At 42.0% G+C, this 19,333-nt stretch overlaps 1 protein-coding gene across 1 annotated transcript in view; it reads left to right on the forward strand.

Annotated features, from left to right (window-relative positions):
• Positions 1–4,146: 4,146 nt before the first annotated feature.
• LOC104621812 (acetyl-CoA carboxylase) overlaps positions 4,147–19,333 on the forward strand; it is a gene marked incomplete at its 3' end in the record, with an annotated part of 34,152 nt that continues 18,965 nt past the window's right edge. Inside the window, exons 1-2 of the mRNA XM_010288397.1 lie at positions 4,147–4,192; positions 5,773–6,025. Coding sequence (XP_010286699.1) covers positions 5,799–6,025 — 227 coding nt within the window. The remainder of the gene's footprint in view (positions 4,193–5,772; positions 6,026–19,333) is intronic.

Here is a 19,333-nt window from a genome sequence, read left to right on the forward strand (position 1 = left end):
GGCTCTGCCTCGTGCGAGTGGGTTAATTCACCAAAAAAATAAAATCCGGTGTGTTGGAGCCACCAAATCGGGGTAGGACTAGAGCGTGAGAGGCGCTTGCTTTGCCGCCTTGGGCATCCCTCTTCTTCATCGTCATCCTTCCTCCATCTCCGGTGGGATTGCAGGATGTCAGGGGAAGAGTTCGGGGCCCGGTTTGTCCGAGGGGCTGGAAGGAGCTCTGGGTGTGCCTTCTGGAAGGTGCTGCGGGGTGCTTGAAAGCCAGAAAGTTGTAAAAGCAGGTTGGCAGAACAAAGCAAATTGTTATTCTCGCCTCTCCTGCCTGAAATCTTTTTGAGAAAGTTTTAAAATGAAATATATCACGTTTAAAAAAAATCCAAAGTAAAATTGTAGCCTGTTCCAATTTAGCAGGCTGTAAATATTCAGTAGACCATTTAAGTTATGCCCAATTCTCTCAGACAATGGGATTTAGACAGAGTCCTGAGCGTTTTAGCAAATTATGAAAGCTGTAAATAGAGGTTCTTTTTTGTCTTTATGTTATTTTTGGAAGTGACATGGACATATTTTACCTGAGGAGACCTAGGAAGCATATATTCCATTTGTATATTTAGCTTTATGTGTTTAATGTTGGTATGGTAAATCTGGACACTAGCTAACAAGAACTTCTAACCTGTGGGCATATAGTTTGTGAAGTTCCTTTCAATAAAGAAGCAGCAGAAGAATTTGCAGGGTACTTGCAATATTTGGATAATATTTGGATAAATAAGGATATTTGCTGAGAACATTTTAGGATGGGATGTTAAGCGATGCCCAATTATTAACCAGGAGGCATGGCTCAGGGGGAGCAGAGTTTGAATAGTGGCCCACCGCTTGCGTAGAGATACAGGTTGGTGAAGTTTTGCGACCGAGCAAGCCTTAAAAAGCAGTGGTAGCTGGCCCGATAGAAGAACGCAGACGAGGAGCTCTGCAGGTAAACGGTTTGATGCTTAGTGGCCTGTCTTAATGCAAAAATCATCTTTTTGCCCTCTTCTGATCCAGAAACTCACTTTCAGTCCTGGTATAGGTGAGCATGTCGCTGATTTAGTGTGTTCAGTAAAAGCAATGAAGTAGTCAACTTGTTAAACAGATACCATCTATTTTTACTTTGTTTTTACCTTTTTTGTTCCTTTGTTTTCCATTACCTGTGTTCATTCAGTTAAGGTGGTGAAAGTGCACATGTCCACTTCTTTGTTTTAAAATTATTTGTGTTGACTAGCAATACCACAGGTCCCTGGGCTTGTAACAGGGGACCTTTAAATAAAACTAGTTTTGTTAATTTCTTTTTTATATGTCTTGTCAATATTGTAGACACGCTATTCTGAGTCTTTGAGAGAACCTACAACTCCTTTTCACTGAAATAATAATGTTCTTTTTAATAGTGTAATTGTCTTCAGGATGGGCCGTTTGAAAAAACTAGGAACTGAATTTCCATCTGACATTAAGCAAGTTTCATGCCTAGGTGTGTTTTACAATAATAAAAATTATCTTAAAGTGAAACTGTTACAAAAACTTCTAAAGTCTTAATATTTTTACATGTGCATTTTGCTGTCAAGGCAGAGGTTTTACTGATGATAGTAGCAGAGCTGTGGAGAAGAGCTGTTTTGTTTCGCCTCAGGCAAAACCAGATACGTTACTTTTTGAATCTGGATTGCAGAGTTTTCATTGCTTGTAGCGTGGACACAATTTGGGCCTTAATACCTGGATATTTGCAGAGCTGGGGAGTTATGGAAGTGCTGTGTATCTTCAGACCTCTAATGTGAGATGACTCCAGGAAGAGGGAGGACAGCGTGGCTCAGGTTCTGTAAAGATTCAACTGTGATTAAACATATTTCTATAACTGAGCAGGCTTAGAGTGGATGATGTTGCCTGTTCTGAAATGTTTGCAGGCTTGAATTCGGGATCTGTATCCTTCTGTAAATTACAGGGGTTTTTTTTTCAGTGCCTCTGCAAAAGTTAGCCTGCTTGACAGGCTATTGACACCTGCAAAAATAAGTGTAGGGGCTCTATATAGTTGAGGATCCAGACAATTTTATTTTTCTGGGGTCTAGTTCAACTTTATTAAAACAAACAGTACATCTGCAATGGTTAGTGGTACACAAACACTGTCTCGGTGGTCAGGTGAATTCAGGATGCTTGTTAGATAGAGACTATGGCAGTTACGTTTTCAGCCAGCGAATACAATATGCAGAGGTTTGGTGAGACTTGCGTGTTCTGTTTCCAGCACAGAAAGCAAAAGGCTGCTGTGAGGAGATCTCTGAGAAAGTCTACATTTTATTTGGCCCCAGACAATGCTGAAATTAATTTAAATATGAATAACGAATTTCAGCATGCTGAGAACAAGCTGAGCTAATGTCTAATTCAATGCAATGTTGAGTTACCAGCTGATTGCAAAACATTAGCAGAACTCATGACTTTGGGACTGGACTACAAGGGGTTGGAAGTGCATTGGTAAATGGACTCAAATGGGGCTTCATGGATAACTAACTGCTTTTGAACAGAGTTGTACAAACAAGATGTTTGAGCCAAGTTGTTTGAGCGTGTCATTGGGGATCAGGAGCCTTGGCACTGGTTTGATGCTTTCACATGGAGTGCTTGAGCGAAACGCTTCACTGTCTGTTCCTCTATTTCCTTCTCTGCTTAGGAAAAAAAAAAACACCACCCTTGAAACTTGCTTATTATAAGTTCTTGAAATTAGAATAAGTTTTTCTTCATTAAGAAAGGGTTGAAGTTAGTTTGGCTGTATACCAGACCTTCAGTGCTGATAATTGTGCCTACAGTAAATCTGTCTGGATGAAATTCTCTAGGAGTGATCTGATGCCAGGATAAATATACATGTAAATATTGTCTTCATGTTTATATGTGCAAACAAAATTTCATTAAACTTTGTGCTATCTGAGCTACAAGTCCTGCCCAAGTACCTCAGTTAAAGAAATCTTCCTGTATGGTTTAATTTCTGCACATCACAGATAGGTATGCAGACTTTACAGTCATGCTTCCCCTTCTTCTCCATCTCTACCCTCAAAAAAGGCAGGTGGATCCTGAAATCCATCCATTTCAATGCCTATATTTGTGGCTTTTAGTCATAAAATGGTTAAGTACGTCTCTCTGTAAAATGAACTGCCTGTGGCCCCAGTGAAACTGGAGTTTGTAGGAGTAGGGATGTCAACACAGGGTTTGATCTAAATAATTCAGCCAAGTACATTCATGGTAAAAGTGCATAAGCCAGTTGGATCAGTTTTTAATTCTCAGTTACTGATGAAAAAAAAAGAGCATGGTGTTTAAGGATTGCACTGTCTATAAATTCCTTGTCTGTGCTCTAATTAAAACTATGATCATGTCCTGTTTGTGTTATAACATGGTCCAGTTTTGCTTGTGTACCGGATGAAAGCTGTCATGTTCATATCAAACCAACTATGCTGCATCCCTGTACTTGGCATAACATGGCTATAATTAGCAGGACTGACGAGGTTTTCCCACCGGTTTAGGATGTCAGTGTGGTGTGAGAGTTAAGGGTATAAAAACAGTCCTTGCTGCATAGTGAAGTACCTCTTGGGAGAATGGTGCCCCGAGATAAATGTCCCATGTCTTGTCTTTGTCTGTATTGCTGTATCACAGTTTGTTTTGCAGGTAAACTATTGTGTTTTTTCATGTAAAAATATGGTATGTCAGCAGTGTCTTCTAGCCACCAGTTTTTCATGAGATTCCTAATTATCTTTGGGATTTACTCCTGATCGTTAAATTCAGCTGGAATCAGCCAGCAGATTCAGAAGTTGACAGGGGAAAAGAAGTTTGACATAAATTGGTAGGACTGCCACAAAGCATAGTTTCTTTTAGAAACAAAACTCAAATATATGTGGGATGATCTGATGTGTGGTAACATGTTGCTGAGAAGTTGCCAGAACGATGGACTAGCAGGAGGAGCCACGGCTTGACTTTGCAGTTCATTGGACATTGCAGGTTCGGATCCTGGTTTACTCTGTGACCTGGAGCAAGCCATCTAGTCTGTTTTGTACCTCTGTTTTTTTCATGACAGTTTTGGTATAGTTGGGAAAACACAGGCAGAGTATTCTTCATAATAATATTTACCTGTTAATTCTTTTCTTTTCCAGTTCGTTTTGGAAGTGGGTAACTGCTCAGATTGCAAGAATAACAAGAGGTTAGTGCATTCCTAATTTTGTAGTGATGTGATTTCCAGCTGTGTGTCGTTAGCATATAGGTGCATCAAAGTCAGGCAGAGCAGGGCGTATCAAATGTTTAGTCCCCATCCTGCCTGTCTTTGTGCTGTGAGGTGCTCCTTTGTTTTCTCAGTCTGTCATGCTCTTTCTCAGTTGTAATTATTTTTTAAATTTTGAAGAAAATGCATTCTTTCCGTGTTGGAACAACACTGAATTTTTGATATGCAGAGTTCCCTATATTAAGAGATTCTTCTCTCTCTATGCAATGATTTTGTTAATGGAAAATGGAGACCTGAACTTTCATATTTTCTTCTGACAATTGTAAATCATGCCACTAAGTTTCAGTATATTACCATAAAGTAGATACTATCCCCTAATTGACATGGATGATCTGGGACCAAGAGGTTAAAGTCAGGGTGAAATTACAGAAGATGGCTGAGCCAGTCTGCTGCCAAAAAAAGAGGTTTTGTTTCTGTCCCCATCATTCCTTATCAGTATCTTCCCATCTGCTCCCTTTGCTGCTCCGGTTCCACTTGCTAACCTCACAGGAAATGATCTTGTTTTGTTGGTTGCAGTTCTGATGATTTTGTTGAATCAGGTCAGAGGGTGGTCTGGAAAGCAGCAGAGCCGGTGAGGAGCAGGCAGTGTGAGCACGTAGAGGTGGAGAAGGGCAGAGGCAGGTATGAATGGAGTGAGAACTTTCCCTTTGACAGTGGTGGGTTGTTAGATTTGTTAAAGTCATTCTGGTGGTGACTTATCCTCAGATTTGAATGAACTTTGAAGATTGAAGTCTTCCTACAGCTTGAACTTTTCAGGTTAAGGATAAAGCCCATGGCACAACAGTATGTGGACGAAGCTTAAAATTAGCTGTTGCTTATGTTATACTTGTTATGTGTATGCACAACTCTTAGAGAATTTTTTTTTACAAGATACTCAGTTAATCCTATAGTTGTTCCAGAGTCTCTGAATGCTTCCCTAAGTGAAAACTTTAACTCTTTGCCTCCATTGAAAGTTTCCATTCCATTAAGCCCAAAGGTAGCAATGCTCGCTTGAGATGTGCTTGAGCTCTTGGCATGGGAAGCTGAGATCATATTTTAGGGAGGCAAACTATATGTTCGGCTCCTTCTTCTTCTCTTGACCAAGTGTCTGCTGCTGACCACAGTTGGAAGCGGGCTTATGTGCTGAACAGATCTTAGGTCTTGCCTAGCCCTGCCTGACTGGCAGGCTGCTGGCCAGTATGCTGTATCTGCTCCCCAGTGTTTGGTAGATAAGCTCAGATTCCTAAAAGAATCCTAAGAAACATGAAGTCTTCTGAAAAAAAGAGGTGATGTGTCTGACACCTGGCAAGGATGGGGAAAAGGGTGTTTTTGACCAATCAAATCCATCATTTGAATAGCAGTAAATGATGCTATGGATCCTGGACTCCTATCTGGGTTCAGCTATCGTGTTTTAACATTGCATTTCCTATCAGAAGTGAACTGTGCTTTGTCCTCTTCTTTGTTCTGCAATAGCAGGTATTAACCTCAGATTTTGTTTTTTTGCTTTCTTTTGACCCTTACAGTGCTGAGAGCCCAATTTGTAGGAGCCATGGAAGAGTCTTCCCAACCCACTAAACCTCTGGACATGAACCCTCACTCTCGTTTTATTATTGGCTCTGTGTCAGAGGATAACTCAGAAGATGAGACGAGCTCCTTGGTGAAACTTGATCTGCTAGAGGAGAAAGAGAGGTCTTTGTCACCTGTATCTGTCTGCTCGGATTCCCTTTCAGATCTAGGACTTTCTAACGCTCAAGATGGCCTGGCAAGCCATATGAGGTATGGATAAAATAGTGCTCATAGTCAGTCTTCTGTCTTTACCCCATCCATTCCAAAGATAATCCAAAGATTCAACTTTATGTCTGGGTTAGACCTTAAATGCTTTTATTGTGCCAAGACATTTCCGGCATTCTGTTTCAAAATGACCTCTTGTATGTTTACCTGTGTCAAAACCTTCTGTTTTCTATTGGTTTTAATGAAATACCCGTGCCTGAATTCCTTAAGCACCTTTCAGAGTGTTGAGTGTTATGGTGGCCTTGCTTATACTGCCTGTCTCTTGTCCTGGCTTTCAGAAAATTGAAATGCGCTGTCAGATCTTTGAAGTTGTGTATGTGTTTTAGATGGGCCATGTTTGTTGAGAACAAGGACATTATTTGCTTATTTTGTCTTTGTATGGGATTTGCTGTTTTACATGTAGCCAAAGAATTGGCAGGACCCCTGGCTAAGATCAGTGACTCCATACGACTTGAAATGTTTTTTGTTTTGGCTGGAGAAAATTTTTTTGGTAGTTAAAGATTGGTATCCTGCAAAGTGGTGATAAGTCAAGGCTTAATATGGTACCTGCTGCTTGTATCTCGGGGGGATGTTGGCCTCACAGCTGGAGGAAGGGCAGTTTCACTCCTACTGCTAATTCTTTATGTCTCAAATGAACTATGAAGTTGGGATTTCGAGATCATGGTGTTAATATTTGCTTGTCAGAATGCCCCTTTATTTTTATGGTGTTGCTGATTTGCATACCACTAGTGGGATGTACCCATTGGGATTGTCTCTGTTACGGGTTAGGTGTCTTATACTTTTCAGTGTGTGTATAAATCACGGTTTCTCGGCGTCTGATCAGCCTTGCTTCACTCTTCTATGTCCCCTTCATTTGTTTCCCATATTCCAGGAGGTTTGGTGCCCAGAGCTGTACACACCTGAGCGAGGAGGCATTGTACGCGGGGGAGCAGCAGTCAACGAGCAATCACTATGCTGAATATTGATAAAGTTATACTAGCTGTATATTGCACTTGTTGCTACTGAGTTGCAGCTGCTCATCCTGGGTTATTTTGCCACCTTGTCAAATTCCTTTAGAAATAGATTCTTGATTCCAAAGCATCTTCAGTCATTCCCAGTTTCATGGTAAGCTCATAACTGATAAACTTAAAAGAAAATGTTAAACTGTGTTGGTGGCAGAATGGATCCTTACCAAAGCCCTCACTTTCTTGCATCCTTCTAGTTTAACAGAACAGTTGCTCACCATCGTCAATGAATTTCCAGCTACCTTGCAGTTGTTTCATGTATACTTGTTTGATTTATGAAAATCAAACTGTTTTGGACAGTGTCAAAAGTCGTCTGAATTTACTGCAGCAAACGATAGGCCCCAGTTTGTCAAGCCTTTTTAGCATGTAAGGAAGGGGATGCATTTTTCTTTAGGAAAGATTTGTCCTTGACATCTTCCAGCTGGATATAACTTAATTCCATTTTTTGTCTGCTAACAAATAGGTTGGTGATTGGTTTTTCTGGTGCCTTTCAGCCCTGGGATCTCCCAGCAGTTCCTTCCAGTGGTCAGAACTAAATCTGGAAGAGCTTCCTCTTGATTTGCTCTTTCTGTCTGCTTTTTTAACAGGTGTCATCCCATTCCAGGAACACACAGGACAGTCTGAATCCCACTATAGTTTTTACTGAACAATCTCTCACTACCTTTACTTTGTGCTTTTGAGGCAATGGTTGGTTCCAAAAAGTCTTCTGGCTTTTACTGACCAGTAGTAGATGTTTATATGACCAGCTAATCCTTTCATCTTGTTCTTCTATTTTGCTGATTTCTTTGCTTGTGCAGATTAAGGAATTTTAATCTGTCCTTTTATTGATGGTTCCCTTTCCACTTTAGGGATCCGTCCTCTGAAAAAAAATAGTAGCAGACTAGGGTTGTGTTGGGGCAGAAGGGGGATACTTTATTTTACAGTGTTGTTATGGTCATACGGCTGGACATGCTGATCCAGCTGGCACTAATATAACAGATATAAAATCTTAAAGGAAATTTAAAAGGGATTATCTCCAAAGACTGACAGTTATAATAATTTGGCAGCACAAAAGGTGATTTTGAAGCAGGAAAAGATCTAGCCCTGTAACTATGTATATTTTAGGAACAGAAGAAACTGGATGAACACATGACCATTAGCGTGGAAACAGACAATAGAAGAGCCAGAAAATCGAGCAACTTCTAGGACACTGCCTGGCATTGGAGAGCTATAATGCAATAGGTGTGCAACCTTGAGCACCTCTGTTGTAACTTGCTTACTTTGGCACTCTCTTTTGAGGGTACTTGACTTTCAGTTAAATTGGAGAGAAATGCCAATTCAAATAAAAAAAGTTGCAGCATTATAGGCTGTTTTTCTAAGATAAAGTGAGATGAATTGAAGTAGTTTTCCAGGATGGTAGTCCCTTTCATCAAAACATTTCCAGATAATGTTTACAGATGGAGAAACTGAGACAGACAAGTTCAGCAACTTGCATGAAGTCACTCTGTGACAGCGAGTTAGTGGAACACAGGTATTCTATTCTTGTGTCCAGGTTCCTTTTGGTAACCACAAAGGTACAACACTTTCTGAAGTGACAAAGATAAATTCACAGGGAGTTCTGTACTGTTTGACTAGTGGGTCAAACAAGGTGCAGGTCCAAGGGAGCATATATTTTTGAAGACATTGCCAAAAAAACTTTGCTGATTAGTTTCACACAGGAAATTTTGGTCAGCTAAAGATGGAGATGGCTTGTATTTGAGGTGAGGGGCTTTGCTGCAGAGAAGTCCTTCTCAGGGAACAATTATGTTTAAAATCCAGGATTAAGTTGGGTGAAAAAGGGTTTGTGAGTGTTACCTGAACTATTCTTTTACCTCTTCATAGAGCCTGTCAGGTAGTTGTCAGCCTGTTGCTGACATCTCAGCTGATGGCTAGAAAGAAGAGATTTCTTCTTATAGCACAGGACAGCTGGGAAGTAGGGTTGTCAGCCATCTGATCAAGTTGTTTTTTTCCTCTCATACTCTAGATCACTAAAGTTTAGAGAGTTAAAACTTCCTTTCTCCTCTAAACTCCATTTTGTTGCTTTGTGGAAGCTGACTGTAAAACTGTCTAATCCATAATATTCAGTGCCAGTGATTGTTTGTACCTTTTGTGCAGCAGCTGTTCCAGCACTTACCTTGACATCCCAAGCAGATTTTCACCCCTCTGAGGAGCACTATGTCAATACTAAAATGTCTGTGATAATTAGAAATGCTCTTCCTTGGTCGTCAGCTCTCATGAACTGTCCTGTTCATGCTATTTTATAGCAAAGAAACTCACTCTAGTAGAGGCCAAATTAACTATCGTTGTGAAAGGTGCTTGAGCCTCTGCTGCCACGGTCAGAGTCTCGTGGCAGTCGTGCCTTGCATCACATCTGGTCATCTGAGAGCCTCTTGTCCTGTAGTAACAGGCATTGCTGCTTCTCTCTTGCTCTCAGAGCCCCATAAAAAGTGACATCACACTGCCCGTTCATGAAGCAGAGATGTTTCAGTAGACTGTTTGGCATATGTTCAGTACCTGAGATTGCAGGTCTCCTGTCTGAGCTGGAAAATATTGCTGAAGCCTTATCATCTGACGGGGCTGTGGTGTCTAATCGATATATCCTGACCCAGCAGTAGTCTGTATGCCAACTCATGTTTCTTCATTTGAGCATGCAGAGTGTGTGTGCGCTGTGCTGTTCCATCTATCATCTTATTGATTTTGTTAAGTGTTTATGCTGTTGCTAAAGACAGTCTTGCTGGGACAGGGTGTACAATACAGGCTTCCATATGCTAGAGATCTATGAAGACCTTTGATTGTGCCAGTTGGCTACTACTTTATAGGATTGTGAAAGCCATGCTCTGCTAGTGAACTTTAAATTGGTGGGTGGTACATCAATGCTTAACAGAAATTGTGTGTTGGAAGAGCAACCGTACAGATTAAAATGTTCTGATTTTTTTCTTGTTTGTTGTGGTGCTTTATTTAAAGAATATCAGTAATAAGAATCATGTAACTGTCCTCCTCCCTGTTAGTTACGGTATCCAACATTGGAAAGAAGTGTTCTTAAAATACTCCACTTGTTTACATCAGATGTAAACATCACATGTTTACCCTTTACATCAACTAAATCTACTCTTTTTTGTATTTTGCGCCTTTAGATAATAAAACCAAGCATGCTATTTTTTCTTAATCTTCTTGCTTCCAGCCATAGTTGTGTTGTCTTTGAGTTCAGAAATTTCTGTCAGGACTTCCAGCCAAAGGCAGTAGTCGTGTTGGGGTACAGTTTTTGCTTCTTGTGTAGTGAACTGTTGAACAGCTGCTATGCCCTTTTTCTGAAGTTTTAGTGGTAGATTAAGTAACTTCTCTATAAATGCCACTTGGAAACTACTTTGGGTTCTATTTATTTTGCTTAATAAATTGTTCTTGACTATTGTTAAATTTAATTCCTAGCTTCAAAGATAGTATCTTGCATGAAATTCTTGTTTAAAATAGAATAAATTCTGCATATCTTCTGGTATTTATACATCAGGGCTCTGATTTCATAAGTAATGAAATGGGTGTACAAAGTCAACTGACAATCCACTTGCATCAACTGAAAGCCAAATTTTTGCAAGTAGCTCAGCTTTTACCTCTGATATTATGCCCACAGAGACTTTAGCCCTTCCTACCTAACAGTATTTGGACTTCTTAGTAAATAGTCTCAATAAATTGCTGAGATGCTTAAGAGGAACTAATTATCTATTAGAGTAATTTTGGAAGAACACCTCCATTTTAGTCCAGATAGTAGTGTGTTGAGCACGCCCAGCCTAGCACTGGGACAGGGTGTCTGCTTAGAAGCCAGTCGTAGAGTGATTGCACAGAGTACTAAAAGAAATAAAGGATCCTTCTGAGCTTGTTTTGAATTTTAAAAAACTCCTTTCCAGTCCAGCTGTTCGTGGTTGGGAGATTACACTGTAGAGCGTTAATCTTGTAAAATCATAAGTGTTGCTGTAATTTTATGCACAACTGTGTGCATAAAAGTACAAGTATGCTTTAGTGTCTGCAAGGCTGATGCTTTCACTGCTGTGTCCGAGGCTGGCCCAGCCGCACCAGGAAGGATTTCTCCTTTGCTGAACTGATTCCTTCCCGTTCCAGGCTCTCTGCGTACTCCGGGCTGTGGGACTGCTGCGGGAGATGAAGGCTCCTCCTGTTGCTCTGCCACCTGGGCTATCAGTTGCCTTGGTGCTGCTGAGGTTTTTGTGTAGGGCGACTTGCATGGGTTTGCATCTCACAGACCAGAGGGCCGTTAATGAAACTGGAATTACACGCTGCTTGCTGAGACATTTTCCTTTGCATATGATCAATTGCTGTTGGCTCAGCAGATAGAGGAGAGCGATACTGTTGCATGTTTCTGCAAGTCATTGAACTAAAGCTGTGCATTTTCAAGGAACTCCTGCCAAAACAAAGGATTTAGTTCCTTTTGTTACCACTGCTGCCAGTGAGTGATGTTGTGATTTGTATTTTGAATTTCATCACCTGGAGTGAAAAGCTGAATTTCCTCCTGTATCTCTTGAAAAAGAGGAAGCTTGTAAAGTGTTTTGGATTCCTAGCTGTTTTGGGTTATACTGATAACCTGTGAATTACAACTTTTTTCTTCTCTGAAAGCTACTCTGATTAGTGAGCACATTAAAGGATTTTTGATCTCCATACCTCTCAAAAGTAGCATTCTTCTTGTTTTGGTGTAACACATATTTTACTTCATTTGACCTCAGCTAACATGGGAAATGTCATCTCTAAATTCTGTAATTTGTAGGGAGATTTTGCAAAGATTAGCTGGCTGAGGTACCACAGTGGTGACAGTGTCTCCTGCTTGCTTACTTATCTGATATTTCTAATTGAAAAGATAACGAAGTATACTTTGTCCCTATCAGAATACTTTAGAGCACCCTCCTGTATCTTGCTGAATGCCTTTGCTTTTTACCCACTTTGGGACATGTAGCAAAGGCATTCAAAGACAAGTGCTTTTGCAGAATCCCCTCACAGCCTAGTGCTTGTACCTTCAGTGGTTGCAGGAGGAGTTCTCAGTGAATGTAGGCTTGCAACAAATCTTGGAGAAGGGGAAGTGTCATTAAACTTTATTTTAGGTAAGGAAGGCAAAGAATCCCCAGGCTAAGGAATAAGTTGGACCTCTTGACTCCATATCGTAACTCTGTAAGACTATTAGCTGAAATGGCTGCACCATGCTTTCTGTACAGGATTCTCTTACTCTAGGCAAAACCTCTTTTGGTAATAAATTTTATGCAAAACTCCCCAACCTACCCCCTTAATTCTGGTTGTTAAAAAAGATATATTCTCTGGTTCGTGCAGATCAGATCTGTTCAACACTTGAACTTTGTCAAAGAGCACTGGGAAGGCTTCCCTGCCAAAACCAACAACTTTTGTAGTTTTCTCAGTTCCAGGACTGTCTTCTACTGTTGTTAATTTTTGTCTTGGTGGCAGGGCTTGACCTGGAGAGTGTTAGGCCATTGTGCCAGGAATATGTGGAATTTTGTACTTCATGAGGATGTAAAAGTAAACATCTTTCAGTACTTTGTGGTTTTAGGAACTGCAGTACGGATATCAGTTCAGTTTAAATGTGGCTATTTATTTGGATTGACATTTGGATTTATTGGGTATTTTTGAGGGGTCAAAATTTGGTGCCATGGGTCTAAGCGGGAAGGACATGATGAAGAAATGGGTTCTGAAAGATAGATTTGAAGGAGAAGGAAGTGTCTTGGAGCGTGTAGGAGGCTAGAGGATCGTTGAGCATGAGACTCAAAGTTGAGCGCAGAATACCTTGGAAGGAACAGTTGGAGCTAATGGGGTATGTTGAAGAGCCTCAGGAGTGAGTGCGTAAGAGTGTGTGATCCAGAGGAGCTCAGTGAGCTTTAAATCATCAGGTTCCCTCCCACAGTAACAGCTGTGATGTTGCTTTGGAACTTGCAAGGAACACCAGGATTTGGTGCGTGTGTCCTGTGGGTATGGTCCAGTTTAAAATGCACGCGGCATGGCAGATAAAAAGCCAGGCATGTGGTTTAGGAGAAGAAAATACCTGACAAACAAGTGTTCAGCCCTTAAAATCTGCATCTGTTGCAACTCTTGGTACTTGGTTATTTGAGAGGAATCCTATCAGCTTGTGCCAGTTTGGGCTCTGTAGTTTTGGAATCAAAGTTGCTGCTTTAGGCTAAAGACCTGCCTTGATGGCTGTTCAAAATCTGCGTTAGCATGTAGGTGAAGTTATTTAGCCAGGGAGTAGGGAGAGGGCTGCTTTTGTTTTTTGTGCCGCATCCTTTATTTAATTTCCTGAAATCCGTAGGCTCCATCCTTTGTCAGAGCTGAGTTGAGTTTGTGTTTTGTTTTTTTTTTTTCCCATTTTATTTATAGGTTGAAGCATTGATTTCTGGCAGTGCTTGCATTCAAGCCAACTGTTTCTGTCTCTTTAAAATTGCAGGCAAAAACTGTCTTTGAATAATCCAGATTGCTGCCTCCCAGTGCCTATTACCCGAGACAGTGAACCATTTACTCCAGCTGCAGAATTCTGCATTGCTTGATCGTTTACAGACATGCTTGCTCTTTCTCTCTGCCTTTTTGTGAAGTAGGTTGCAAGGGCAGATCTAAAACCGGAGCAGATCTTACAGATGCTTCAACTGGCTTGAGTCTTACCACGCAGATCAGATACATTTTCACATCAGCGCTTACATATTTACAAAACATAAAGCCCAAATTGATGATGAAAGCTGCCCTCTCTCCACACCCTTTACAGGCCTAATCCAGAGGGTAGAGGGGAAAAAAAAAAAAAAATCCTTTCTCGGGGGGTGTGTGTGTGTGCATGTGTGTATGTGCTGCAGTCTCCTTAAGGCTGCCTTTCAAACAAGCCAGCTAATGCATCACTGCCTTCGGAATAAACTGCTACGTCACTGATAGCACTTGGCATGTTACAGTGCTGGGATCAATGCAGGCTCCTAGCTGCGATGTGCGTCAGGTACGTGTCTGTAATGAATGCTTTTTTTTCCTTGGAGGCTAGAACAGAGGAGAGCTGCGCAGGCTTTCCTTTTGTCTAACAGCAGGCCTAGGGTCTAAAGAGGGGGAAGGTTTTCATATGATATTTGCCATTTGTGTTCTGAATAGTGTTACGTTTAGGAAAAGAGCTTTGAAGTGTGTGCGTGTTGATGGTAAGTATTGTATCAGAATGACGGATCCTTGTGTAGCATATTTTTGTAGGGATGTTGCAGCAAATCATGTCCATTGATTTCACAGCACTGAGTTCAGCTGGTGGAAGGCATGGTGAATATTTTTAACCAGTGCTGAAGCTGCTCCTCTAACATCAAGCTGTGTGTAGATGTAGGATTTGTTTCCTTGCAGCTACAATGGTCAGAAACCGTTTGGATTGGGGACTGTGGGTGGGGTTTTTTTGAAGCAGAGGCAAACGTTTGGGAAGCTGTTTTCACAAAAACTGAAAAATAAAATTTCAGTTATACTGTGTATAAATTTTAATCGCAAATCAGGGTCAAAACCTGAGTAAGTCTAATGGAACCATAGACCATGCATGTATTTTATTTTGAAAAATAGACTATTTCCTCCATGAAATAAATACCAGTAGAGCCACTGAATGTCTTTTGGGATTTGCTGGTCTTACATAGTGATGACCAACAGAGAAAGTGACACAGATTTTATCACACAGAGTATGTAGGTTCCTGATTCTCTACCTTTACGATCCCTTGTTTGGAACTGGTGAAATGGTGGGTTTGTGGTAGCCTCCCTGTAGAGATGAAGGGAAGTAGGAGCCTGGAGAACCTGGGAGAGCAGACTTCCATGGTGTGGGAGGTGGGGACCCCGAATTCTCTCTGATGGGGTGGGAGCGGGGATCTGTGCCACTCCTGGCTAAGTGGTGCGGCAGGGAGGTCTCTCAAGGTGGAGCCAGTGCTGGAAGATACTTCAAGACAAGTTGCTTTTTCTTACATGCTTCTGTTTTAAAATGAATTAAATGGGAAATTTCCGGTGTACTTCATAGTTTGGTAGTTGGAGTAGCTCTTCAAAGAGGAAACTAAAGCTGACAGGTGAGAAAGGCATTTGGTTATTAGGTAGGTATATAATGTTGGGGTTTTTTTTGTTCGTTTAAACTCTGTTCTTTCCCTGGTATCTCATGTCTCTGCTGCCTGGTGAAGAGATTTATTTCCACTGACTGCCCTCTTCACTGCCACAGTGTGTCGCTGTCCCCTTTACCCTTCTGCTGACAATGCTTGAAGAAATTGGATCTGCACAGAATTGTTTGCCTGCACTTTATCAGACACATGGCACTTGCTGTTGGTCATCCCTCATATCTCCTGCACTATTCTTAGTTCCCTGGCTCCTGCAGTGACCTCACCTTGCCCTTCAGGGCTCAAGGTTGCATACTGTCATCCTGTTAATGTGACACTTTTCCTCTGGGTACTTGTTCCTTTTTTTTTTTTTTAAGTGATCCCCTCCTGGGTGACTGCATGGCTTTTCCTCAGACTCCTGGGATGTGTGTCTATCAAATAAAAGCTGTGCTACCTGGATATGGCCCTATGCCAGGACAGACCCAGATGTCATCAAATTTAAAGATACAATCCAGTTGCTGTGTCTAGTTCCAACCCAGCTTTGATCATTGCTCTACTGCTGCAGTCATTGCCTTTGCTTATCCTTTCCCTAACCCCAAATTTGCAGTTTATGTTTTTGCACGTGCTCAATACTGAGTAAACAGTCTTCCTTTCTCCAGGGATGTTTTTGGACCCTGCAGTACTGTAGCACTTTGCTTGTGAGGATATTTATTCTAATAGCACTTGCAGCGATCTCATCTCCATTTTATATGTGGAGAAACAGAGGCACAGAAAACTTAGGTGACTTGTCCAGGGTCTCCAGGTTCCGAGCTGGTGTCCCGAGCGATCTGTTGTCTCATGTCTGGGTCACCACTGTGCTCTGTGTGCCTCTACAAACTGTGCATCTGATGTTCTTCTCTGCAGCCCTGGAAACGTTTTCCCTATTACCCCCACCCCCCCAAGAAAAAATCTGATATTAAATCCTACGTGTTGATTGAATTCTTCAGGCTTATTAGCCCCTATAGTTGCTCCTTCGCTCTCGCAAAGCTAGCTGCTGAGGAGGTGCTCGCCGGCTCCCGGCGCAGTTGTGTGGCCAGCGGCGCAGGCTTCCTCTGGATGGAGCGTGCGGGGAAGCTGTGCGGTCTGCGCTTGCACGCGTGACCCCCGCTGTGGGGAGCGTGAACTGGGGCTGACCGTTGCTGCGAACGGCCGCTGTGCATCGCGTGGGCTGCAGCAGCGATGCCGTGGGTGAAGCCTGATTACGTAACCTGTAGATCATTTTCTCTCGTTCCTGATCAGCTGCTTTCCTCTGAACGCAGAAGGGGGAAGCTGCTACCCTCTCTGTGCATGCTGCGTCACAGGAAGAGTGACTGAGAGAGAGGGGTGGTGGAAAGCAAGGGACAAAGGTTAAAAGATTGAAGCAATCTGGGAAGTGCCACTGCTTCAAGGAGAATTGCATGAGCGCAAGGGGCTCTTTGCAGCTTTCTTCTGCTGGGTTTTGAGCTGCGGTATTGAAAAAAATAAAATAGCAGCAGCTATTTATATTAGACAAGTCATAAGCAAGCCTGAAATCTGTTAATTCCTTCACTGAGAGAGCATGGAGGATTCTGCAGAGCAGAGTCAGGAAATGAGATATCACATGCTGCAAAGGTAAGAATTGCAGATATGATTGTCCCCTGGGAGCAGCCAGTCTTGGACTGAGGCAGTTGGGCACTCTGTACTGGAAATGCATACTGATATTTTTCCATGTTAATTTTATCCTCTGAAACCTCAACAGTGCCTGTGAGGTATCTGTGCATGCAGGCTGTAAGAAAGATGCTAGAATACATTTTAGTTGGGGAATCAGTGTTAAAGTTTGAGATTCTGGTCAACTTCTGACCTCTATAAACTGAAGGATACATGAGCGTTTTGAAAGTTCCTACACAGCAAAACACTGCAGTTGTGACCTGGTGATTAACAGGGATGACTGTTACTAACTCAGCATTTATGCTGTTTTGTTTAGAGCTCGGTGTTCTTTCTTCCTTGCTGCCCAAATTCTACCTCATCTTACCCTGCAAAAAGAAAAAATATCTCCTCTTTTATGTGCAGCCTGCTGCTATTAGTAAATAAACTTAATGTCCTTAGTATGCTTACTGTCACAAATTAAATGGAACTATACTTATCAACAAGTGTTTGTGCATTATTCTGGATGATGAACCTCTGGTTTTGTTGACATTTTATCTGTAGCAGTATCTTTATGTGTGTAGTAACTTCAGCTTGACAGGGTAGTTCATTCATATGTGTTCACAAATTCTGACCTCAAGATTTTTATCTTTTTTTCTATTTTATGTTGAGACTGCTCTCAATAAAACTCCAACGAATAAACCTGTCTCACTTGTTGGACTCTGCTCCTTCCTTGCCATGCCATAGATTCTGACCCTCTTCAAATACATGAATTTAGTAGAAATTCCACCTTAACTACACCTTTCCTATTTTTCTTGCCTGTTGGCTCCTGTCCTTGAATTCCTAGTCTGAGATTATCACAGAGCAGTTTGTGAATTCTAACTGATAGGGACAAGTTTTAAGGTCAGTGCAGCTCTCTGGAAGAAGGGAAAGTACACAGGGGAAGAACCTCTGCACACTTAACTTACTCTTCTGCCCTTCCCTGGATATCAGCCAGCAGCTCTTCTTTGAGACAAGTTACTAGACTGGACGTACTTTGGTCTGACCTAGTACAGCCATTTATGTCCCAGAATATCACTGGGAGATAGGCATCTGCTTTCTTCTAGCATGCTTTAAAATCCCCATGTTGATCTTGTTTTTCCTATTACCTTTACTTCTCCCACTCTTAGCTTCATGGATTGCTTCAAGGTCTCTTTCACTGTGCTTAGAACAGGTTTTCACTTCCCAGTTAAGTTCAATATTTGCAAGACTTTGAAGTTCTCCACCAACATGGCCATTTGTCATGGAAATATCTTATGTGTGGCAGAGAAGGACTGATGTGGCAACAGAAGACCCAGGATCTGAATTTCAAGTGCTGTAAATAGGCTTTCTTGCTGTTCTGGAAATCCTCACAAAGTCGGGGTTGTGCCGCAGTAGGATGTCACAGCCAAAGTAGATGGTGCGCACACAGGCGGAGAGGCAGGGAAGGATCCACTCCATCCTGTGTGTGGTAGATAAACATGTCTTTATGGTCAGAGCTGGGCACTGATCTTGCCTTACCTGAAAGATCACCTTTCATTCTAGTACAGTCCATGGTTAGTTATACCAGGATTTGGCAAATACCTTTTTGAATAGGTTGACCTAGATGATAAGGGTCAAGATCCGTTTTGTTAATGTGTACCGCACAGCGCAGTGTAGTCTGTGTTACTACCATGATTATTCTTAGGAAAGATAGACTAGATGACTTTAAAAGGTCCCTTCTAACCCAGAGACTCTATGGGTAAGAGAAGATCTGGATTTAAACCAGGTGCTAGCTACAGTTTCTCCAGGGCTTCTTTCATCAGTGAATTTTTTAGTCAGAATACTGGTCTGTGATGTTACTGTGCTCCTGATGAAGGGCTAAGGAGGGTCTGCATTCCAGATGGGTAAATCTTTGTAGGCCATAACATGTTTATGAAGGAACACGAGGGAGAATCTGTGTGTTTCCTCTCAGGCTGTCACCAAGCACCTCTAACAGCAGCTCGTTCAAGCCAGGGTGCTCCAAACCTCACGTGGGGCAGTGAACCTCACAGGTACAGCTCTCTGGCTACCTGCCCTTGGTGGCTGGGTTTAAAAGGAGATGTCTAGATGTCGTACGTGACTTGGCTTGTCCTTGGGTTGGTTTTTCCTCTGTGTCCTCCCCCAGCAATTCCAGTCACTTTCTGCTGCATCCCATCCCATTTCCCGGTGGAGTTGCTCAATGCTATCAGTGCTTCAGCAGCTGTTTAGGACAGAGGTTCCTGACAGAACCTTGCCATGGTTGAAGGGCAGCCTGCAGGGCTCGCGTGCGGCCCGATGCTGCTGCTTACCCAGCTGCTCCAGTGGCACTGACCCCCTTGGTTGCAGTCGGGTCTTTCCAAAGCATTGAGTAGTTTTTTTTAATACCTTCCCAATACTCATCTCTCCTTCCTGCAGAAAGGTTCTGTAGTCCTGCGTGGTGGCATGGGTAAGGGCTTCAGTCAGTTTGTGGGAAAGGAACCTGTTAAGAAAAGCATGCTAAATACAGTAAGAAAAATGGGTAAACTGTGGCGTGACCTGAG

This window comes from Phaethon lepturus, unplaced genomic scaffold (genome assembly GCF_000687285.1).
Source record: "Phaethon lepturus isolate BGI_N335 unplaced genomic scaffold, ASM68728v1 scaffold50425, whole genome shotgun sequence".
Classification (NCBI taxonomy): domain Eukaryota; kingdom Metazoa; phylum Chordata; class Aves; order Phaethontiformes; family Phaethontidae; genus Phaethon; species Phaethon lepturus.